This window comes from Anomalospiza imberbis, chromosome 4 (genome assembly GCF_031753505.1).
Source record: "Anomalospiza imberbis isolate Cuckoo-Finch-1a 21T00152 chromosome 4, ASM3175350v1, whole genome shotgun sequence".
NCBI lineage: Eukaryota > Metazoa > Chordata > Aves > Passeriformes > Viduidae > Anomalospiza > Anomalospiza imberbis.
In genome coordinates, this window is record NC_089684.1 from 71318774 (window position 1) to 71339011 (window position 20238).

Sequence of the window (20238 nt, forward strand, 5' to 3'; positions counted from 1 at the left end):
CGCACAGTGTCCCCCCAGTGTCCCCCAGAGTCCCCCAGTGTCCCCTGGGAGCCCCCAATGTCCCCCATGGGAACCCCCCAATATCCCCCCAATGTCCCCCATGGGAACCGCCCAATGTCCCCCCAGTGTCCCCTGGGACCTGCCCAATGTCCCCCATGGGAACCCCCCAATATCCCCCCAATGTCCCCCATGGGAACCGCCCAATGTCCCCCCAGTGTCCCCTGGGACCTGCCCAATGTCCCCCTGGTTTCCCCACAGTGTCCCCCCAGCGACCCCCACAACGTCCCCTCATGTGATCCTTGGGGACACCCAGTGACCTCCCCTTCCAGCCCCCTGGAACCGCTCCTGCACCCGCGCTGTGTCCCCGACTATCCCCTCCCAGCCACCGCGGTGTCCCCAGAGCCCCCATGGCCTCCTTGGTGACACAGGTGACACAGGTGACACAGGTGACACAGGGCACGGAGCTCTTCTCTTTATTGCACAAGCAGGCAGGGGACCCCGCTGTCCCCAGCGGTGCCACCTCTGCCATCCAGCGAGGACTTCCAGAGGACAGGGACACCCCAGGGGGGCTGGCAGTGTCCCCAAGGTCACTTCTTGAGGAGCTGTGCCCGGGCCCGGTTGAGCTTCTCGGCCACGGCGCCGTCGGTGCCGGGGGAGCACCGTGCCAGCACCAGGCTCATCTCGGCCTCGTTCTTGCGCTCCATGGCCGCCTCGGCCGCCTGCTCCAGGTCCCTGCCACGCCAGGGAGCCGTGAGGGGACAGCACGGGGGAGGGGACAGCACGGGGACACAGCTTGTCATCGCTGTCCCACCGCCCCCGGCCGCTCCCGGGGTCCCCGCGGCCTCCCGCCGGTGTCGCCCCCCATCCCCGCTGCTGCCCCGCAGGGAGCTCCACCGTGTGCCGCCACATCCCCACGAGGGTCCCCTGGATGTCCCCACGAGGGTCCCCTGGATGTCCCCATGAGGGTCCCCTGGATGTCCCCACGAGGGTCCCCTGGATGTCCCCCACCCCGAGGGTCCCCTGGCTGTCCCCCCGGCGCACCCCACGAGGACGAAGGCCTTGACGCGCTGCTCGGGCGGCACGCGGGGCGCGTATTTCCTGGCCTCGTAGCGGTTGTGGTGCTTCACCGCCACCTCCACGAAGGGCTGGGGAGGGAGGAAGAGCGGGGAGAGGTGAGGAAGGGCAGGGAGAGGTGGGGAGAGGGGGATGGAGGGGCAGGAGAGGGGAGGAAGAGGATGGGAGGGTGGGAGAGGGAAAAGTGTGGAAGAGCTGGAATGGGGAGGAAGAGGATGGGAGGGTGAGAGAGGGAAGAAGATGGGAGGGCAGAAGGGAGGAAGCGGATGGGGAGATGGAGAGGTGAGGAAGGCAGTGGAAGAGCAGGAATGGGAAGGGAAAGGAGAGACAGGGGAGGAAGAGGATGGGAGAGATGGAGAGGGGGGGAAGAGGGTGTGAGGTCAGAGAGGGAAGAGTGTGGAAAAGCTGGAATGGGGAGGAAGAGGATGGGAGAGATGGAGAGGGGAAGAAGAGGATGGGCCATTTGGAGAAGGGAGGAAGAGGACGGGAGGGTGGGAGAGAGGAGGAAAAGGATGGTGGAGGTGGAAAGGGGAGGAAGAGGATGGGAATGCAAGGATGGGGGGTCTGGAGAAGGAGGAAGAGGATGGGGGAGAAGGAGAAGGGAGGAAAACAGTGGAAGGGCCGGAGAGGGGATGATGAGGATGGGAGAGCAGGAATGAGGCTGAAGAAGGAAGGAAGAATGGGAGAGATGGAGAAGGGAGGAAGAGGACGGGAGGGCAGGGAGGGGAGGAAGATGCTGGCAGGACAAAGAGGGGGCGACCGACGCAGCCCAAGCTCTCACCAGGTACCCAATGGGCGACTTCTTGCTCTTGGAGAACTTCTCCATCTCCTCCCAGTCCCCGCGGGTGGCCAGGGCGCTGATCTTCAGCCACCAGTACCTGGGGACAGGGACACAGGGCGTCGGGGCTGTCCCTGGAGCCCCCCCAGGTCCCCCAGAGCCCGTCCCCACCTCTTGTCCGGGATCCTGAAGTCCCGGTAGAGCTGCTCGGCGCGCTTGTGGTGCCCGTCCAGGATGAGGGTGGCCACGGTGTCGTGCAGGGACAGGTCCAGGTAGGGCTTGTCCAGCTCCTCCTGCAGGTGCCGCTGCAGCCGCAGCAGCTTGATCTGCTCCTCCGTGGCCTGGGGACACGGGGACAGCTCCAGGGTCGCTGGCCCAGCCTCGATGTCCCCAGCCCCGCCCTGGACCAGCCTTGATGTCCCTGGGTCAGCCACGATGTCCCTGGCCCAGCCCTGAGGTCCCTGGCCCAGCCTTGGTGTCCCTGGCCCAGCCTTGTCTCTGTCTCAGCCTCAATGTCCCCATCCCAGCCCCAGGGTCCCCATCCCAACCTGAGGTCCCTTTCCCAGCCCTGTCCCACCCTTGGGGTCCCTTTTCCAGCTCTGTCACAGCCTTGGAGTGGCTGTCCCAGCCCACAGTCCCCCATCCCAGCCCTGAGGTCCCCAGTCAAGCCTTGGTGTCCCTGGCCCAGCCTCAGTGTCCCCAGCCCAGCCCCAGGGTCTCCATCCCAGCTTTGGGGTCCCTGTACCAGCCCTGCCCCATCCTCGATGTCCCCGTCCCAGCCTCGATGTCCCCATCCCAGCCATGCCCCTGGACAGCCAGCCTTGTCCCAGGGCCGGCACAGGTGACCTCGTCCCTGGTGTCCCCGGTGGCACCGGGGCACTCTCACCTTGGCAGCGAAGTCGTTCTTGGCCTTGTAGAACTCGTCCAGGGCGTTCTGCAGGGCGGCCACGCGGCCCTCGATCCGCTGGGAGCGGCACAGGGACGGCACGGGGACACGGCACGGGGACATGGCACGGACACGGGGACATGGCACGGACATGGCACGGACACGGGGACACGGCACGGACATGGCACGGACACAGGGACATGGCACGGACATGGGGACATGGCATGGACACGGAGACACAGGGACATGGCACGGACACGGGGACGTGGCACAGACACGGGGACATGGCACGGACACGGGGACACGGCATGGACATGGCACAGACATGGGGACATGGCACAGACACGGGGACACGGCATAGACACGGCATGGACACGGGGACATGGAACAGACACGGGGACATGGCATGGACACAGAGACACAGGGACATGGCACGGACACGGGGACACGGGGACATGGCATGGACATGGCACAGGGACAGAACAGGGACTCGTCATTCCCTGGGTGGGATCCCCGGACAGATCCTGACCCCTGGGCAGGATCCCACACCTGGCACAGGGGGCACGGGATGGGACGGGCACGGTCCCACGCAGCCCCGGGGTGCAAACTGGCAAGTGCCCATTCCCACATCCCAATCCCTGCCATTCCCCCATCCCAAATCCCCCAATTCCCAGCTCCATCCCAAATCCCACAGTTCCCAGCTCCATCCCAAATCCCCCAATTCCCAGCTCCATCCCAATCCCTGCCATTCCCCCATCCCAAATCCCCCAGTTCCCAGCTCCATCCCAAATCCCCCAATTCCCAGCTCCATCCCAATCCCTGCCATTCCCCCATCCCAAATCCCCCAATTCCCAGCTCCATCCCAAATCCCACAGTTCCCAGCTCCATCCCAAATCCCACAATTCCCAGCTCCATCCCAATCCCTGCCATTCCCCCATCCCAAATCCCACAGTTCCCAGCTCCATCCCAAATCCCACAGTTCCCAGCTCCATCCCAAATCCCACAATTCCCAGCTCCATCCCAATCCCTGCCATTCCCCCATCCCAAATCCCACAGTTCCCAGCTCCATCCCAAATCCCACAGTTCCCAGCTCCATCCCAAATCCCACAGTTCCCAGCTCCATCCCAAATCCCAGAACTCCCAGCTCCATCCCAATCCCTGCCATTTCCCCATCCCAAATCCCACAGTTCCCAGCTCCATCCCAAATCCCACAATTCCCAGCTCCATCCCAGTCCCTGCCATTCCCCCATCCCAAATCCCCCAATTCCCAGCTCCATCCCAAATCCCACAGTTCCCAGCTCCATCCCAAATCCCACAGTTCCCAGCTCCATCCCAAATCCCACAATTCCCAGCTCCATCCCAATCCCTGCCATTCCCCCATCCCAAATCCCACAGTTCCCAGCTCCATCCCAAATCCCACAGTTCCCAGCTCCATCCCAAATCCCACAATTCCCCCACCCCAAACCCCGCTGACCCTCTGGCAGTAGCCCCCCAGCACGTGCAGGTTGCCCAGCTCCTGGTGGTTGTCGTCCTGGTTGTACAAATCCTTCAGCGTCTCCCGCTCCTGGTGCCGGCAGAACTGCGGGGATGGGACATTTGGGGTCAGGGGACACCTTTGGGGTCAGGGGACATCTCTGGGATCAGGGGGACATCTCTGGGGCCAGAAGGAGACCTTTGGGATCAGGGGACACCTTTGGGATCAGGGGACACCTTTGGGATCAGGGGACACCTTTGGGGTCAAGGGGATACATTTGGGGTCAAGGGGACACCTTTGGGGGCAAGGGACACCTTTGGGGTCAGAGGGAGACCTTTGGGGTCAAGAGGACACCTTTGGGGTTTTGGGGACACCTTTGGGGTCAAGAGGACACATTGGGGGCCAATGGGACACCTTTGGGGTCAAGAGGACACCCAGGAGGTCAGTGGGACACCTTTGGGGTCAAGGGGACACATTGGAGTCAAGGGGACACCTTTGGGGTCAAGGGACATCTTTGTGGTTTTTGAGACACCTTTGGGGTCAAGGGACACCTTTGGGGTTTTGGGGACACACAGGGGGGTCAGAGGACACACCTTTGGGGTTTTGGGGACACCTTTGGGGTTTTGGGGACACCTTTGGGGTTTTTGAGACACCTTTGGGGTCAAGGGACACCTTTGGGGTTTTTGAGACACCTTTGGGGTCAAGGGACACCTTTGGGGTCAAGGGACACCTTTGGGGTTTTGGAGACACCCAGGGGGGTCAGAGGACACACCTTTGGGGTTTTGGGGACACCTTTGGGGTTTTGGGGGAGTCGCTGCCCCCAAGCTCCTCAGGGTGGCTCAGGGGTTTTGGGGTGGGGCTCACTCGCTGGGGAGGGTGTCAGGGGCTTTTGGGGGGGTTCAGGGCACTTTTGGGGTCTCTGGCCCTCACCTGGCGGTACAGGGGTTTTTGGGGTCACTCAGGGGGTTTTGGGGTTTTTGGGGTGCTGACCTGGCGGTACAGGCTCAGGGCCACGGGCTGGTTCTGTAGGGTCATGAAGAAGGAGCCGCGGTTGAGCTCGTTCTTGAGGTGCAGCACAACCGTGTACACTGCGGGGACGGGGACGGGGTTGGGGACACGGGGACAGGGTTGGGGACACGGGGGTTGGGGACAAAAGGGTTTTTTGTTTGGGGTTTTTTCCTGCACCTCCCAACCCCCTCTGACCTTCCACGTGCTCCCCCAGACCCCAAAATGATCCCAAGGGGCTCCCCCCGACCCTGTAATTTTCCCAAGGTGCTCCCCCCGACCCCAAAATGTTTCCAAGGGGCTCCCAAAGGACCCCAAAATGTTCCCAAGCAGCTCTCCTGGACCCTATAACTCTCCCAAGGCACTTCCCCCAACCCCAAAACCCCCAATCCCACAGGGCTACCCCAGACCCCAAAATGTTCCCAAGGGGCTCCCCCAGACTCCACAACATTCCCAAGAGGCTCCCCTCAGACCCCAAAATGGTCCCAGGAGGCTGCCCCAGATCCCTAAATGTTCCCAAGAGCCTCCCCCAGACCCCAAAACACCCCCAAAAGGCTCTCCCAGACCCCAAAATGCTCCCAAGCAGCTCCCCTAGACCCTATAGCTCTCCCAAGGTGCTCACCCCAACCCCAAAACATTCCCAAAGGGCTCCCCCGGATCCCAAAATGTTCCCAAGTGACTCCCCACAGACCCCAAAATGTTCCCAAGGCGCTCTCCCAGACCCCACAGTGCTCCTAAAGGGCTCTCTGAGACCCTAAAACGGTCCCCAAGGGATTCACCCAGACCCCAAAATGTTGCCCAAGTGCTCTCCCAGACCCCAAAATGTTCCCAAGGGACTCCCCCAGACCCCAAAAGGCTCCCCCAGATCCCAAAACATTCCCATGGGGCTCTCCCACACCCCAAAATGGTCCCAAAAGGCTGTCCCAGTCCCCAAAACATTCCCAAGGGGCTCCTCCAGACCCCACAACGGTCCCAAGGGGCTGTCCCAGACCCCAAAACGGTCCCAAAAGGCTCCCCCAGACCCCAAACCCCCGCAGGGCCCCCGCTGTCCCCTCACCCAGGTCGGTGTCCCCGCTCTCGATGGCTTTGCCCAGGGCCAGTTTGCTCCGTTTCATCTTCAGCAGCAGCGGCACCTGCTCCCCGCTCCGGGGCTCGTACTCCAGCAGCTGGGCAGGGGACAGCGCTGTCACCCGGGGCCGGCAGCGCCACGCCGTGTCCCCTCCCCGGGCCACCAGCCCACCTTGATGGCCAGCTCGGCGCGGCCGCAGTCGTAGGCGCGCGTGGCGATGTCCGAGTAGGAGATGCCCGCCGTGTCCCCAAGCTTCTGGTTGATGGCCTGGGCCACCTCCTCGTCCGACTTGTCCTTCTGCTGCACCTGCGGGGACACCGAGGAGCGTGCCCAGGTGTCCCCAAGGCGGGGTGGGGGTGTCCCCGGGCTGTCCCCTCACCTTGTAGCAGGCCCAGTGTGCCAGGATGCGGCTGACGCCCTGCATCTCCGGCAGCCGCAGGAACTCGCAGATGCGGATGGCCAGCGGGTACAGGCGGCGCAGGACCAGCCTGGGGACACCGCGGGGACAGGGACATCACGGGGGACACGGAGGGGTCAGGGGGATGCGGGGGGAAAGGGGACACAGGGGGACACAGGGGACACATGAGGGGTCAGAGGACATGGGGGGACAGGGGCCACGGTGGGACAGGGGACATGGACGGGACAGGGGACGTTGGGGGACAGGGGGACATGCAGGGGACACCATGGGGACAGGGACAGCAGTGGGGACAGGGGGACACACAGAGGGGGCACAGGGAATTGAGGAGCTGGGTTGGGTTTGGGAGGTCCCCGAGTGCTGGGAGCTGCTCAGCCCCTGGATACGGGAATGGGATGGGGAACGTGGGATGGGGAATGTGGGATGGGGGATGGGGAAATTGGGATGGGGGATGTGGGATGGAGATTGAGGGATGGGGAATGTGGGATGGGGAATGTGGGATGGGGGATGTGGTGTAGGAATCTTAGGACGAGGAATGTGGGATGGGGATTTGGGGATATGCAATACAGGATGAGGATATTAGGACAGAGACTGTGGCATGGAGATTTTGGGAACCACGGGAAGGCTCGGGATGCTCCCGGGGCTGTGGGGCTCTCACCTGTCCAGCAGCACCTCGATGGTGAGCTGCTTGTATCTGTAGGGACAGTCAAGGCACATTTGGGATCACAGTTGCCCCAGGAACGCCCCGATCCCACTCCAGGCAGTAGGATACTGGGTGAAGGTGAGCGGGATCCCGATCTGGTAGTCCCGGATGGCGTTGAGGACCCGCAGGTCCTGGCACATGCGCACGAACCCCTCCGGGGGGAACTTATCCAGGAAACACTTCCCAAAGGAAGCTGCCTGTGGGATCAGGGTGGGGGAAAATCAGGGAAAATCCTTCAGCTTCATCCTCGCTCCTCCTCGTCCTCCTGCTGCTGGCTCACCCTCAGCAGGGATTTCTGGGTGTCGGGCTCGTGCTCGTAGCCCGCGGCCTCGATGCACTGGCCCACGGCCTCGGGGAGCAGCTGCTGCTCCCGGATCTCCCGCAGGTACTCGTCGGCCTTCTGGCTCTCCTTCTGCAGGAAAAGGGGAATGGGGAAAGCCCGGGAATCCCTGGGAATCCCTGGGATGCCAGCCTGGCAGGGCTCTCTGGGAAGGGGACGTACCTCGTACTCCTTCTGCGCCTCCAGCAGCAGAGCGCCCGGAGCCATGGAGGCGATGCGGAAAATCTCCTGGCTGGCCTCTGCAGGGACGGGCACAGAGCGGGGATGAGGGGCTGCTCCAGCCCGGAGGTGGCACCTGATCCCACTGCCAGCACCTGGCAGCTCCCTACAGCTTCCATGATCTCCTTCCACGGTCCCCTCCAGCACCGGGATTGTGGAATGGGTTGGGTGGGAAGGGACCTTAAATCCCATCCCACTCCCACCCTGTCCATGACACCTCCTGCTAGCCCAGGGTGGATCCAAGCACCAAAGTCCAACCCGGCCTTGGCACTGCCAGGGATCCAGGGGCAGCCACAGCAAATCTGGCATTTCCTGGGAATTCTCTGGGAATTGCAGCCCAGCCAGGAATTCCTTGCCAAGATCCCAGCCCAATCTCCCCTTTCCCAGTGGGAGCCATTCCCTGGGTCCTGTCCTTGCAGACCTTGTCCCCAGTCCCTCTCCAGCTCTCCTGGAGCCCCTTCAGGGACTCTGAGCATTCCCTGGATTTTTCCCTTCTCCAGGGGAACATTCCCAGCTCTCTCAGAGCAGAGGGGCTCCAGAATCCTGGAATGGTTTGGGTTGGAAAAATCCTTAAATCCCATCCATTCCACCCCATCCATGGGCAGGGACAATTCCCACTATCCCAGGTGGATCCAACCTGGCCTTGGGCACTGCCAGGGATCCAGGGACAGCCACAGCAAATCTGGGAATTCCAGCCCAGCCCCTCCTCACCCTCCCAGCCAGGAATTCCTTGCCAAGATCCCAGCCCAATCTCCCCTTTCCCAGTGGGAGCCATTCCCTGGGTCCTGTCCCTCTGTCCCTTGTCCCCAGTCCCTCTCCAGCTCTCCTGGAGCCCCTTCAGGGACTCTTAAGCATTCCCTGGATTTTTCCCTTCTCCAGGGGAACATTCCCAGCTCTCCCAGCCTGGCTCCAGAATCCCAGACTGGTTTGGGTGGGAAGGGAGCTCGAATCCCACCAAGGTGTCCCACCAGGGACACCTCCCACCATCCCAGGGTGCTCCAAGCCCCAGTGTCCAACCTGCCCTTGGACATTCCCAGGGATGGAGCATCCACAGCTCCTCGGGGAATTCCTGTGCCAGGTTCCCACATCCCAGGAGGGCAGGGAACTCACCTGGGATCTCGTGCAGGAACTCGTGGGAGCTGCGGGACAGGATGCGGACCCCGTCCAGCTCGGGCACCAGGAAGGAATCCTCATCCAGGACAAAGCTGGGCTCCTGCTAAGGGTGGCCACGGATACGGCTCCCGGGGCAACCCCGGCACCGCCGGGACAGCGCCGAGTGATGGGAATCCCGTGGGATGGGGGAGGACCTGGGGGCATCATATGGGATGGGAGAGGACCTGGGAGCCACTGTGGGGGTTGGGAGCATTCCCATGGGATAGGAAAAGGACCTGGGAACATGCCATGGGACAAGGGAAGGACCTGGGAGCCATTGTGGGGCTTGGGAGCATCCTATGGGACAGAATAGGATCTGGAAACCAGAGTGGGGCTGGGAACATCCCATGGGACAGGAAAAGGACCTGGGAGCCACTGTGGGGGTTGGGAGCATTCCATGGGACAGTGAAAGGACTTGGGAACATCCCATGGGACATGGAAAGGACTTGGGAACATCCCAGGGGACAGAGAAGGACCTGGGAGCCACTGTGAGCTTGGGAGCATTCCATGGGACAAGGAAAGGACCTGGGAACATCCCATGGGATAGCAAACAAGCTGGAAGCTTCCCACAGGACAGGAAAAGGACCTGGGAGCCACTGTGGGGGTTGGGAGCATCCCATGGGACAGAGAAGGACCTGCAAAACATCCCATGGGTCAGAGAAGGACCTGGTAACATCCCATGGGACAGAGAAAGCCCTGGGAGCATCCCAGGGGACAGAGAAGGACCTGGGAGCATCCCAGGGGACAGAGAAGGACCTGGGAGCATCCCATGGGTCAGAGAAGGACCTGGGAACATCCCAGGGGACAGAGAAGGACCTGGGAGCATCCCTGGGGACAGAGAAGGACCTGGGAGCATCCCTGGGGACAGAGAAGGACCTGGGAGCATCCCTGGGGACAGAGAAGGACCTGGGAGCATCCCAGGGGACAGAGAAGGACCTGGGAGCATCCCTGGGGACAGAGAAGGACCTGGGAGCATCCCTGGGGACAGAGAAGGCCCTGGGAATATCCCATGGGACAGAGAAGGACCTGGGAACATCCCTGGGGACAGAGAAGGACCTGGGAGCATCCCTGGGGACAGAGAAGGACCTGGGAGCATCCCAGGGGACAGAGAAGGACCTGGGAGCATCCCTGGGGACAGAGAAGGACCTGGGAGCATCCCTGGGGACAGAGAAGGATCTGGGAGCATCCCATGGGACAGAGAAGGACCTGGGAACATCCCTGGGGTCAGGGGAAGGACATGGGAGCATCCCTGGGGACAGAGAAGGATCTGGGAGCATCCCAGGGGACAGAGAAGGACCTGGGAACATCCCATGGGTCAGAGAAGGCCCTGGGAGCATCCCAGGGGACAGAGAAGGACCTGGGAGCATCCCTGGGGACAGAGAAGGCCCTGGGAGCATCCCATGGGACAGAGAAGGACCTGGGAGCATCCCAGGGGACAGAGAAGGACCTGGGAACATCTCTGGGGACAGAGAAGGACCTGGGAGCATCCCTGGGGACAGAGAAGGACCTGGGAGCATCCCTGGGGCCAGAGAAGGACCTGGGAGCATCCCAGGGGACAGAGAAGGACCTGGGAGCATCCCAGGGGACAGAGAAGGCCCTGGGAGCATCCCTGGGGCCAGAGCACCAAGGGGCTCCGCAGGGGCAGCAGCGTGGGGGCCGGGGCAGGCGGGAGCAGCCCGCGGCGTGTCCCCCGTCCCCAAAGGATACCGGATGCACTCCGAGGAGTTGCCCACCACCATCAGCTGCCGCTCCCAGGCCAGCACCACGGCTCGCTGCCGGCTGCGGGGCCGCGTGCACCTGCGGGACCCCAAGCCGTCAAGCCCGGCCCCGGGGAGCCCCCCGAGCTGCAGCGGGGACGCCCGGGGGCCCCGCGGAGCTGGGGGTGCCGGGCGGGCACGGCCGGGGCAGGCACGGGGACGGCAGCGCCAGGCAGCTCACCAGACCATCTGCCCGGGCGGGGAGCGGACGCCGGTGCTGAACTCGCAGAACTTCTCCTGCGGGAGAGGAGAGGGGTCAGGGACACACCGGGGTGGGGGATGGGAATGGGGGACTGGGAATGGGGGAACTGGGAATGGGGAACTGGGAATGGGGGAATGGGAATGGGGGACTGGGAATGGGGGAACTGGGAATGGGGGAACTGGGAATGGGGGAACTGGGAATGGGGACTGGGAATGGGGGAATGGGAATGGGGGACTGGGAATGGGGGAACTGGGAATGGGGGAATGGGAATGGGGAACTGGGAATGGGGGACTGGGAATGGGGGACTGGGAATGGGGGACTGGGAATGGGGGGACTGGGAATGGGGACTGGGAATGGGGACTGGGAATGGGGGACTGGGAGTGTAGGAACTGGGAATGGGGGACTGGGAATGGAGGGACTGGGAATGGGGGACTGGGAATGGGGGAACTGGGAATGGGGGACTGGGAATGGGGAATGGGAATGGGGACTGGGCGTGTGGGGTGGGTGCTGGGTCTCCAGAGGGTCCCACAGGTTCTCCCAGATCAGCGCCGGGAGCGACCAGGGCTCCAAGCAAGATGGGAAAACCATTCCTGCAGCTCCCGGCTGACGGTGAAAGGAAAAAGGCTGCATTTGGGATCTGGGATTTGGGGTTTGGAACTGGGGGACTTGCAAGTGTATAAAAATATAGAGTTGTAAAAAACACAGTGGTGAAAAAAAAAATCTAATTGTTAAAAACCACACAATTGTAAAAAAACATAAAATTGGAAAAATCCTTCCAATTGTAACAAACTTACAACTGCAAAAAAAAATCCAATTGGAAAAAACACATAATTGGAAAAATAGATATAATTATAAAAAAATCCAATTGTAAAAAGAGATGCAATTATTAAAAAAATCCAATTGGAAAAAACACGTAATTGGAAAAATACATATAATTGTAAAAAACATCCAATTGTAAAAAAAAAAATCCAATTCTACAAAACATAAATTGTAGAAAACTATGCAACTGTAAAAAAACCATCCAATTGTAAAAAACCATCCAATGGTAAAAAACACACAATTGTAAAAAAAAAAATCCAATTGGAAAAAAACACAGAACTGCAGAAACCATAAAATTTAAAAAACATCCAATTGTAAAAAACATGCAATTGTAAAAATAGATACAATTGGAAAAAAACGTGCAATTGGAAAAAACATCCAGTTGGAAAAACAGATACAATTATAAAAAAATCCAATTTTAAAAACATGCAATTAAAAAATCCAATTGTAAAAATAGATACAATTATAAAAAAACCCAATTGTAAAAAGAGATGCAATTAAAAAATCCAATAGTAAAAATAGATACCATTATAAAAAAATCCAGTTGGAAAAACAGATAAAATTATAAAAAAATCCAATTGTAAAAAGAGATGCAATTATTAAAAAAATCCAGTTGGAAAAATAGATACAATTATTAAAAAAAATCCAATTGTAAAAATAGATACAATTATTAAAAAAATCCAATTGTAAAAATAGATACCATTATTAAAAAAATCCAATTGCAAAAATAGATACAATTATTTAAAAAATCCAGCTGGAAAAATAAATACAATTATTTAAAAATCCAATTGTAAAAATAGATACAATTATAAAAAAAATCCAATTGTAAAAAAACCCTACAGTTGTATGGTCTCACCTTTCAGTGGGACACTTCCAAAAATGATCCTTTGCTGATATCAGAGTGGATTTTTTTGCCTCACAGACCCCCAAAAACAATCTTTACAATGTTGGAAATGACAGCTCCAACCATAACCAGAGCCAGATCAAGCTGATTATCAATTATCAATTTAATTATTATTACCAATAGGATTATTATTGCCAATATTATCATTATCAATAGCAGTCAAAGATTTTTTTATTACTATTATCAATGGCAGGCAAAGTGTTTTTTTTAAATTATTGTTATCAATGGTAGTCAAATATTTTTTCTTTTATTATTAATATCAATGGCAGAAAAAGATTTTTTTATTACTATTATCAATAGCAGGCAATGATTTTCTTTATTATTATTACCAATGACAGGCAAAGATTTTTTTTTATTATTAGCAGATTTTTAAAAATTTATTATTACCAATGTCAGGCAAAGATTTTTTTTTTAATTATTACTATTATCAATGGCATGCAAAGGTTTTATTCTTCTTCTTCTCCTTTTATTATTATTATTATTATTACCCATATCAGGCAAAGATTTTTTAATTATTATTACCAATGGCAGGCAAAGAATTTTTTAATTATTACCAATGGCAGGCAAAGATTTTTTTTTAATTATTACCAATGGCAGGCCAAGTTTTTTTAATTATTATTACCAATGGCAGGCAAAGAATTTTTTTAATTATTACCAATGGCAAGCAACGATTTTTTTAAATTATTACCAATGGCAAGCAAAGATTTTTTAATTATTATTACCAATGGCAGGCCAAGATTTTTTAATTATTATTACCAATGGCAGGCAAAGATTTTTAATTATTATTACCAATGGCAGGCAAAGAATTTTTTTAATTATTACCAATGGCAGGCCAAGATTTTTTTTAATTCTTACCAATGGTAGGCAAAGATTTTTTTTTAATTTATTATTACCAATGGCAGGCCAGGATTTTTTTTAAATTATTACCGATGGCAGGCAAAGATGTTTTGAGTTTTCAATGGCTGCCGGTGGCAGGCAGAGATGGGAAGGGCAGGTCCCTGCCCTGGGGAGGGGATGTTTTTGGGGCAGGCCAGGGGAGCTGACCTTGAGCGAGGCCGTTCCCATCCAGACGGCGCCGGAGTCGGAGAAGAGGGCGAGGTGCCGGTGGGTGAAGGACACGGCCATGCGCAGGAACGGCCCCGCCGAGGGGCTCAGCCCCGGGGGCGTCTGCCAGGACAGGACAGCGGGGTCACCGGGGGACACCGATGGGGACATCCGAGGGACCCCCGAGTGACACGGTCAGGACAGGGGACACCGATGGGGACAGCAGAGGGACCCCCGAGTGACACGGTCAGGACAGGGGACACCGATGGGGACATCCGAGTGACCCCCGAGTGACACGGTCAGGACAGGGGACACCGATGGGGACAGCGGAGGGACCCCCGAGTGACACGGTCAGGACAGGGGACACCGATGGGGACATCTGAGTGACCCCCGAGTGACACGGTCAGGACATGGGATCACCGATGGGGACAGCGGAGGGACCCCCAGGTGACACGGTCAGGACAGGGGACACCGATGGGGACATCTGAGTGACCCCCGAGTGACACGGTCAGGACATGGGATCACCGATGGGGACAGCGGAGGGACCCCCGAGTGACACGGTCAGGACAGGGGATCACCGATGGGGACAGCGGAGGGACCCCTGAGTCACACGGTCAGGACAGGGGATCACCGATGGGGACATCCGAGTGACCCCCGAGTGACACGGTCAGGACAGGGGATCACCGATGGGGACAGCGGAGGGACCCCCAGGTGACACGGTCAGGACAGGGGATCACCGATGGGGACAGCAGAGGGACCCCCAGGTGACACGGTCAGGACAGGGGACACCGATGGGGACATCCGAGTGACCCCCGAGTGACACGGTCAGGACAGGGGTCCCTTCCCACCCACTCAGCCCTTGGATCTTTTCCGTGTTGGTGCCTGGGAGAGTGGGGGGAAGGGGTGGGAGAGAGTGAGGGGGGCTGGGAGCATCCCACGGGATCAGGGGAAGGACCTGGGAGCATCCCATGGGATCAGGGAACATCCTATGGGGTGGGAAAAGGACCTGGGAGCATCCCATGGGATCAAGGGAAGGATCTGGGAGCATCCCATGGGATCGGGGAACATCCTATGGGGTGGGAAAAGGACCTGGGAGCCTCCCATGGGATCAGGAGAAGGACCTGGAAGCATCCCATGGGATCAGGGAACATCCTATGGGGTGGGAAAAGGACCTGGGAGCATCCCATGGGATCAGGGGAAGGATCTGGGAGCATCCCATAGGACTAGGAAAGCACCTGGGAATATCCTATGGGGTGGGAAAAGGACCTGGGAATATCCTATGGGGTGGGAAAGGAACTGGGAGCATCCCATGGGACAAGAGAAGGAGCAGGGAACACATGGAACGGGGAAAGGACCTGGGAACATCCTATGGGACAGGAGGGACAGGAGAAGGACTTGGGAATATCCCATGGGATAAGAAAATGACCTGGGAACGTCCCAGGGGACAGGAGGGACAGGAGAAGGACCTGGGAGCATCCCACGGGACAAGGAAAGGACCTGGGAACATCCTATGGGGTGGGAAAAGGAGCTGGGAATATCCCATGGGACAGGAAAAGGACCTGGCAGTATGTCATGGAACAGGAGGGACAGGAGAAGGACCTGGGAGCACCCCAGGTGACAAGGAAAGCACCTGGGAATATCCTGTGGGATGGGAAAAGGACCTGGGAGCACGCCATGGGACAGGAGGGACGGGAGGAGGACTTGGGACTATCCCACGGGACAGGAAAAGGACCTGGGAGCATCCCAGGGGACAGGGGAAGGAGCTGGGGACACCCCACGGGACAGAAAAAGGACCTGGGAGCATCCCAGGGGACAGGGGAAGGAGCTGGGGACACCCCACAGGACGGTGGGGACAGTGGGGACAGTGCAGCCCCGTCCCAGCTTGCCTCACCAGCACGGAGCAGGAGGTGTTGTCCAGCAGGAAGAGCTCCTGTCCCATGGCCAGCAGCACCGTGGTCACCCTGTCCTGGGCCAGCACGGCCCAGCACGGCGGGGGCTTCTGCAGCCCTGCGGGGACAGTGTGACACCCTGGGGACACGGGCAGACAGGGACAGAGGGACGGGGGGGACAGGGGACAGTGGGATGGCAGCGACAGGAAAGCAGTGGGGGCAGAGGGACGGGGGGAACGGAGGGGACAAGGAGTGACAGAGGGACAGACAGAGGGGGACTGGGGACAGAGGGCACTGAGGGGTGGTGGGACAAGGAGGGGACACATGGCACAAAGCGGGGACGGGGGGAGACAGGGGGGACAGAGAAGGACGGAGGGGGGCAGGAGGGACAGCGGGGACAGAACAGAGGGGCATGTGGGACAGGGGGACAGCGGGGACTGGGGACAGAGGGACAGAGAAACCGAAGGGGAACAGGGAGTACACAGGGGACACAGGGGGACAGAAGGGGACATGGGGACACCCACCAGGGACCTCGGGCAGGCGGCGCAGCTTGAGGTCGTCGATGTTGGTGGCGAGGGAGAAGCGCAGCGCTCCCGTCAGGATGGCCACGCCCGTCCCGAACTCCGTGTGGAAAACCTGCGCCTCCAGCACGTGGTTCTGCAGCACCTCCTGCAAGACACGGCGGGGACGGGACACCGGGGACACCGGGGACACCGGGGCTCGGCTGATGCAGGCAGCGAGGAGGGGAATGCCCTGCTCTCCGGGATGGATCCCAGCTCCTTCCCGAGGGACGGGGCAGCCCCTGGCTCCTCGTGGTGCCCCCAAAGCCGGTTCTGCGTCCCCCAAACCCCACCCGGGGCATCTCACAAGGGGCAGAAGGAGGGCGAAATGGAGAAGATGAGACTGGGGTGGGGTTTTGGGAAGGAATTCCTGGCTTGAGGGCGAGGAGGGGCTGGGATGGAATTCCCAGAGAAGCTGTGGCTGCCCCTGGATCCCTGGGAGTGTCCAAGGCCAGGCTGGACAGGCTTGGAGCCACCTGGGTTGGTGGAAGGTGTCCCTGCCCATGGTAGGGGTGGAATGGGATGGGCTGTGAGGTCCCTTCCCACCTGCCCCATCCCAAATCCTATCCCAAATCCCGTTCCCTCACGTTTCCCATGCTGAAGTGCCGCTTGAACTCGCAGAACAGGTTGTAGACCAGGACAGTCCCATCCTCCTGGATGCACAGCAGGTCCTCCCCCGCTGTCCAGCCCAGGTGCACCAGCTGGCCGCTCTTCCACTGGGAATGGCACGGGCAGGATCAGCCCCGAGCCAGGGATGGCCCTCCAGGGACACACCTGGGGTGGCTGAGGTCTGACAGCTTGTCCAGAGCTTGGACACCTCACCTGGAGGTCCAACACCTCACCTGGAGGTCCAACACCTCACCCAGAGGTCCAACACCCCATCCAGAGGTCCAACACCCCATCCAGAGGTCCAACACCTCACCTGGAGGTCCAACACCTCACCCAGAGGTCCAACACCCCATCCAGAGGTCCAACAGCCCATCCAGAGGTCCAACACCTCACCCGGAGGTCCAACACCTCACCTGGAGGTCCAACACCTCACCCTAAGGTCCAACACCTCACCTGGAGGTCCAACACCCCATCCAGAGGTCCAACACCTCACCCGGAGGTCCAACACCTCACCTGGAGGTCCAACACCCGACCCAGAGGTCCAAAACCCCATCCAGAGGTTCACCACCTCACCTGTCCTGGCTCTGCAGGTCCCTGCAGTCCTGGCACTGTCGCTCCACTGCCCCATGTCCCCCTCAGCCCCGGCAGGGGGGAAGGAGGAAGTTCCTGCGGCTCCAGTCCTTATCCCATCCTCCTGTCCCACCCCTGGGCAGCAAGGAGAGGATTTTCCTGCTCCAAACTCCATCCCAACCTCTCCTTCCATGCCAGGGCAGGTCCCTCTCCCCCTTGCTCCCACAGCCCTGTTCCCCAAACCCGGGGGTGTCCGTCCCCCCCGGCTCACCGGGACACTGGCCAGGAGCAGCCCCGAGGCCGAGTAGATCTCCAGGAGCGGGCGCGCGCTGGGGGTCTTGTCCCGCCGGGAATTCCTCAGCAGAGCTGGGACACGGAGGGCACAGCCCCTGAGCCATGGGCGGCACAGCCCCGGCTCGGGGAGGGGGACTCGGGGGCTGCACCCACCTATGGGACCCCCGTACGGGGCAGCTGCCACCACGCAGTCCCGCAGGTCCTCCTGCAGCCCCCATTCCATGGAGTAGAGCTCCAGCTTCCTGCCGGGACACGGAGGGATGGAGGGATGGAGGGATGGATGGATGGATGGATGGATGATGGATGGAGTGGATGGAGGGATGGAGGGATGGATGGATGGATGGATGGATGGATGATGGATGGAGGGATGGAGGGATGGATGGATGGATGATGGATGGATGGATGATGGATGGATGATGGATGGATGGATGATGGATGGAGGATGGATGGACGATGGATGGATGATGAATGGATGATGGAAGGATGATGGATGGATGGATGATGGATGGATGGATGATGGATGGACGGATGGAGGGATGGATGGATGGATGGATGATGGATGGATGGATGATGGATGGATGGATGGATGATGGATGGATGATGGATGGATGGATGATGGATGGATGATGGATGGATGATGGATGATGGATGGATGATGGATGGATGGATGGATGGATGGATGATGGATGGATGGATGGATGATGGATGGATGGATGGATGATGGATGGATGAATGATGGATGGATGGATGATGGATGGATGGATGGATGATGGATGGATGGATGATGGATGGATGAATGGAGGGATGGATGGATGATGGATGGATGATGGATGGATGGATGATGGATGGATGATGGATGGATGGATGATGGATGAGGGATGGATGGATGGATGGATGATGGATGGATGGATGGATGATGGATGGATGGATGGATGGATGGATGGATGATGGATGGATGGATGGATGATGGATGGATGGATGGATGGATGGATGGATGATGTATGGACGATGGATGGATGGATGGATGGATGATGGATGGACGATGGATGGATGGATGATGGATGGATGATGGATGGATGATGGATGGATGGATGATGGATGGAGGGATGGAGGGATGGATGGATGGATGATGGATGGATGGATGAATGGAGGGATGGAGGGATGGATGGATGGATGATGGATGGGTGGATGATGGATGGAGGATGGATGATGGATGATGGATGGATGATGGATGGATGGATGATGGATGCATGGATGATGGATGGATGGATGATGGATGGACGATGGATGGATGGATGGATGGATGGATGGATGGATGGATGATGTATGGACGATGGATGGATGGATGGATGATGGATGGAGGATGGATGATGGATGGATGGATGGATGATGGATGGATGATGGATGCATGGATGATGGATGGATGGATGATGGATGGACGTGTGGCAGGTGCAGAGATGGAAAGCCACAGACAGTGCCCACCCCCAAACCAGCCCTGGGACACCCCCAACAGACCCCAGGAGCCCTGAGATCCACAGACACCCCAGGACCCCCCACAGACCCCCAGGGATCCCCCAGACCAGCCCGAGGAGCTGGGGCCACCTCAGGACCCCCCCAGCAAGCCACAGGGCCCTCCTCCCAGCGGCCCCAAGATCCATGGGCACCACGAGACCCCTCCAAGAAACCTCAGAACCCCACGGCCACCGCCGGGACCCCCGTCCCCAGCCCCAAGACTCGTGCCCACCCAGGGCCCCCTCATCCCCCCGGGACTCCCGTCCCCGCCAGTCCCATGGCTACCCCAGAACCCCGAAGCAGCCGCAGACCCCCACCCCAGCGCTCTCCGGGACCCCCCTTTCCAGCCCTGCCATCCCCATTCCCATCCCTGGCATCCCCCCGAGCTCCCCGAGCAGCGCCGGGACCCCCGAGCAGCCCCGGGACCCCCGAGCACCCTCAGGCCGGTGCCGCCGCCGCTGCCCCTCACCGGTAGAAGGTCTCCTCGCCCAGGGGGTTCCAGTTGGCCGTGTAACAATCCATGGCGCGGGGCCGGGACGGGGGAACCGGGACCGAGACCGGGATCGGGACCCGGCGGTCCCGGCGCTTCCCTCACCGCGCCACGCCCCGTGCGCCGCGTCGCGCCGTGACGCCGGGCTGGGCGCCGCCATCTTGGGTGAGGGCACACGCAGGTGAATGGGGAACCGCCGCCATCTTGGGTGAGGGCAACGAGAAAGGGGAACCGCCGCCATCTTGGGTGAGGGCACACGCAGGTGAATGGGGAACCGCCGCCATCTTGGGTGAGGGTTATGGGAAAGGGGAACCGCCGCCATCTTGGGTGAGGGCACAGGCCTTGTCCCCCCAAGTGTCGCCTGTCCCCTGAGATTTCCCCTCTCCCCCAAAATCTCCGTTGTCCCCAGTGTGTTCCCAGATCCCCAAGAGGCCTCTTATCTCCAAAGGTGTCGCCCAAGATGTCCCCTGTCC

General features: G+C 58.9%; 1 protein-coding gene across 1 annotated transcript; it reads right to left on the reverse strand.

The window, feature by feature from the left end:
• Positions 1-548: 548 nt before the first annotated feature.
• VPS16 (VPS16 core subunit of CORVET and HOPS complexes) lies at positions 549-19901 on the reverse strand. Its single transcript, XM_068189146.1, has 24 exons — positions 19745-19901; positions 17917-18005; positions 17741-17835; positions 16878-17006; positions 16255-16399; positions 15733-15848; positions 13842-13964; positions 11054-11109; positions 10823-10912; positions 9074-9168; positions 7907-7983; positions 7685-7816; positions 7474-7601; positions 7360-7395; positions 6666-6774; positions 6458-6592; positions 6275-6383; positions 5203-5300; positions 4213-4317; positions 2739-2816; positions 2024-2193; positions 1856-1952; positions 1042-1145; positions 549-732 (listed from the first exon to the last, which is right to left on the reverse strand). The coding sequence occupies exons 1-24, from the start codon at positions 19795-19797 to the stop codon at positions 588-590; spliced, it is 2514 nt and encodes an 837-aa protein (XP_068045247.1). The 5' UTR covers positions 19798-19901; the 3' UTR covers positions 549-587.
• Positions 19902-20238: the final 337 nt, after the last annotated feature.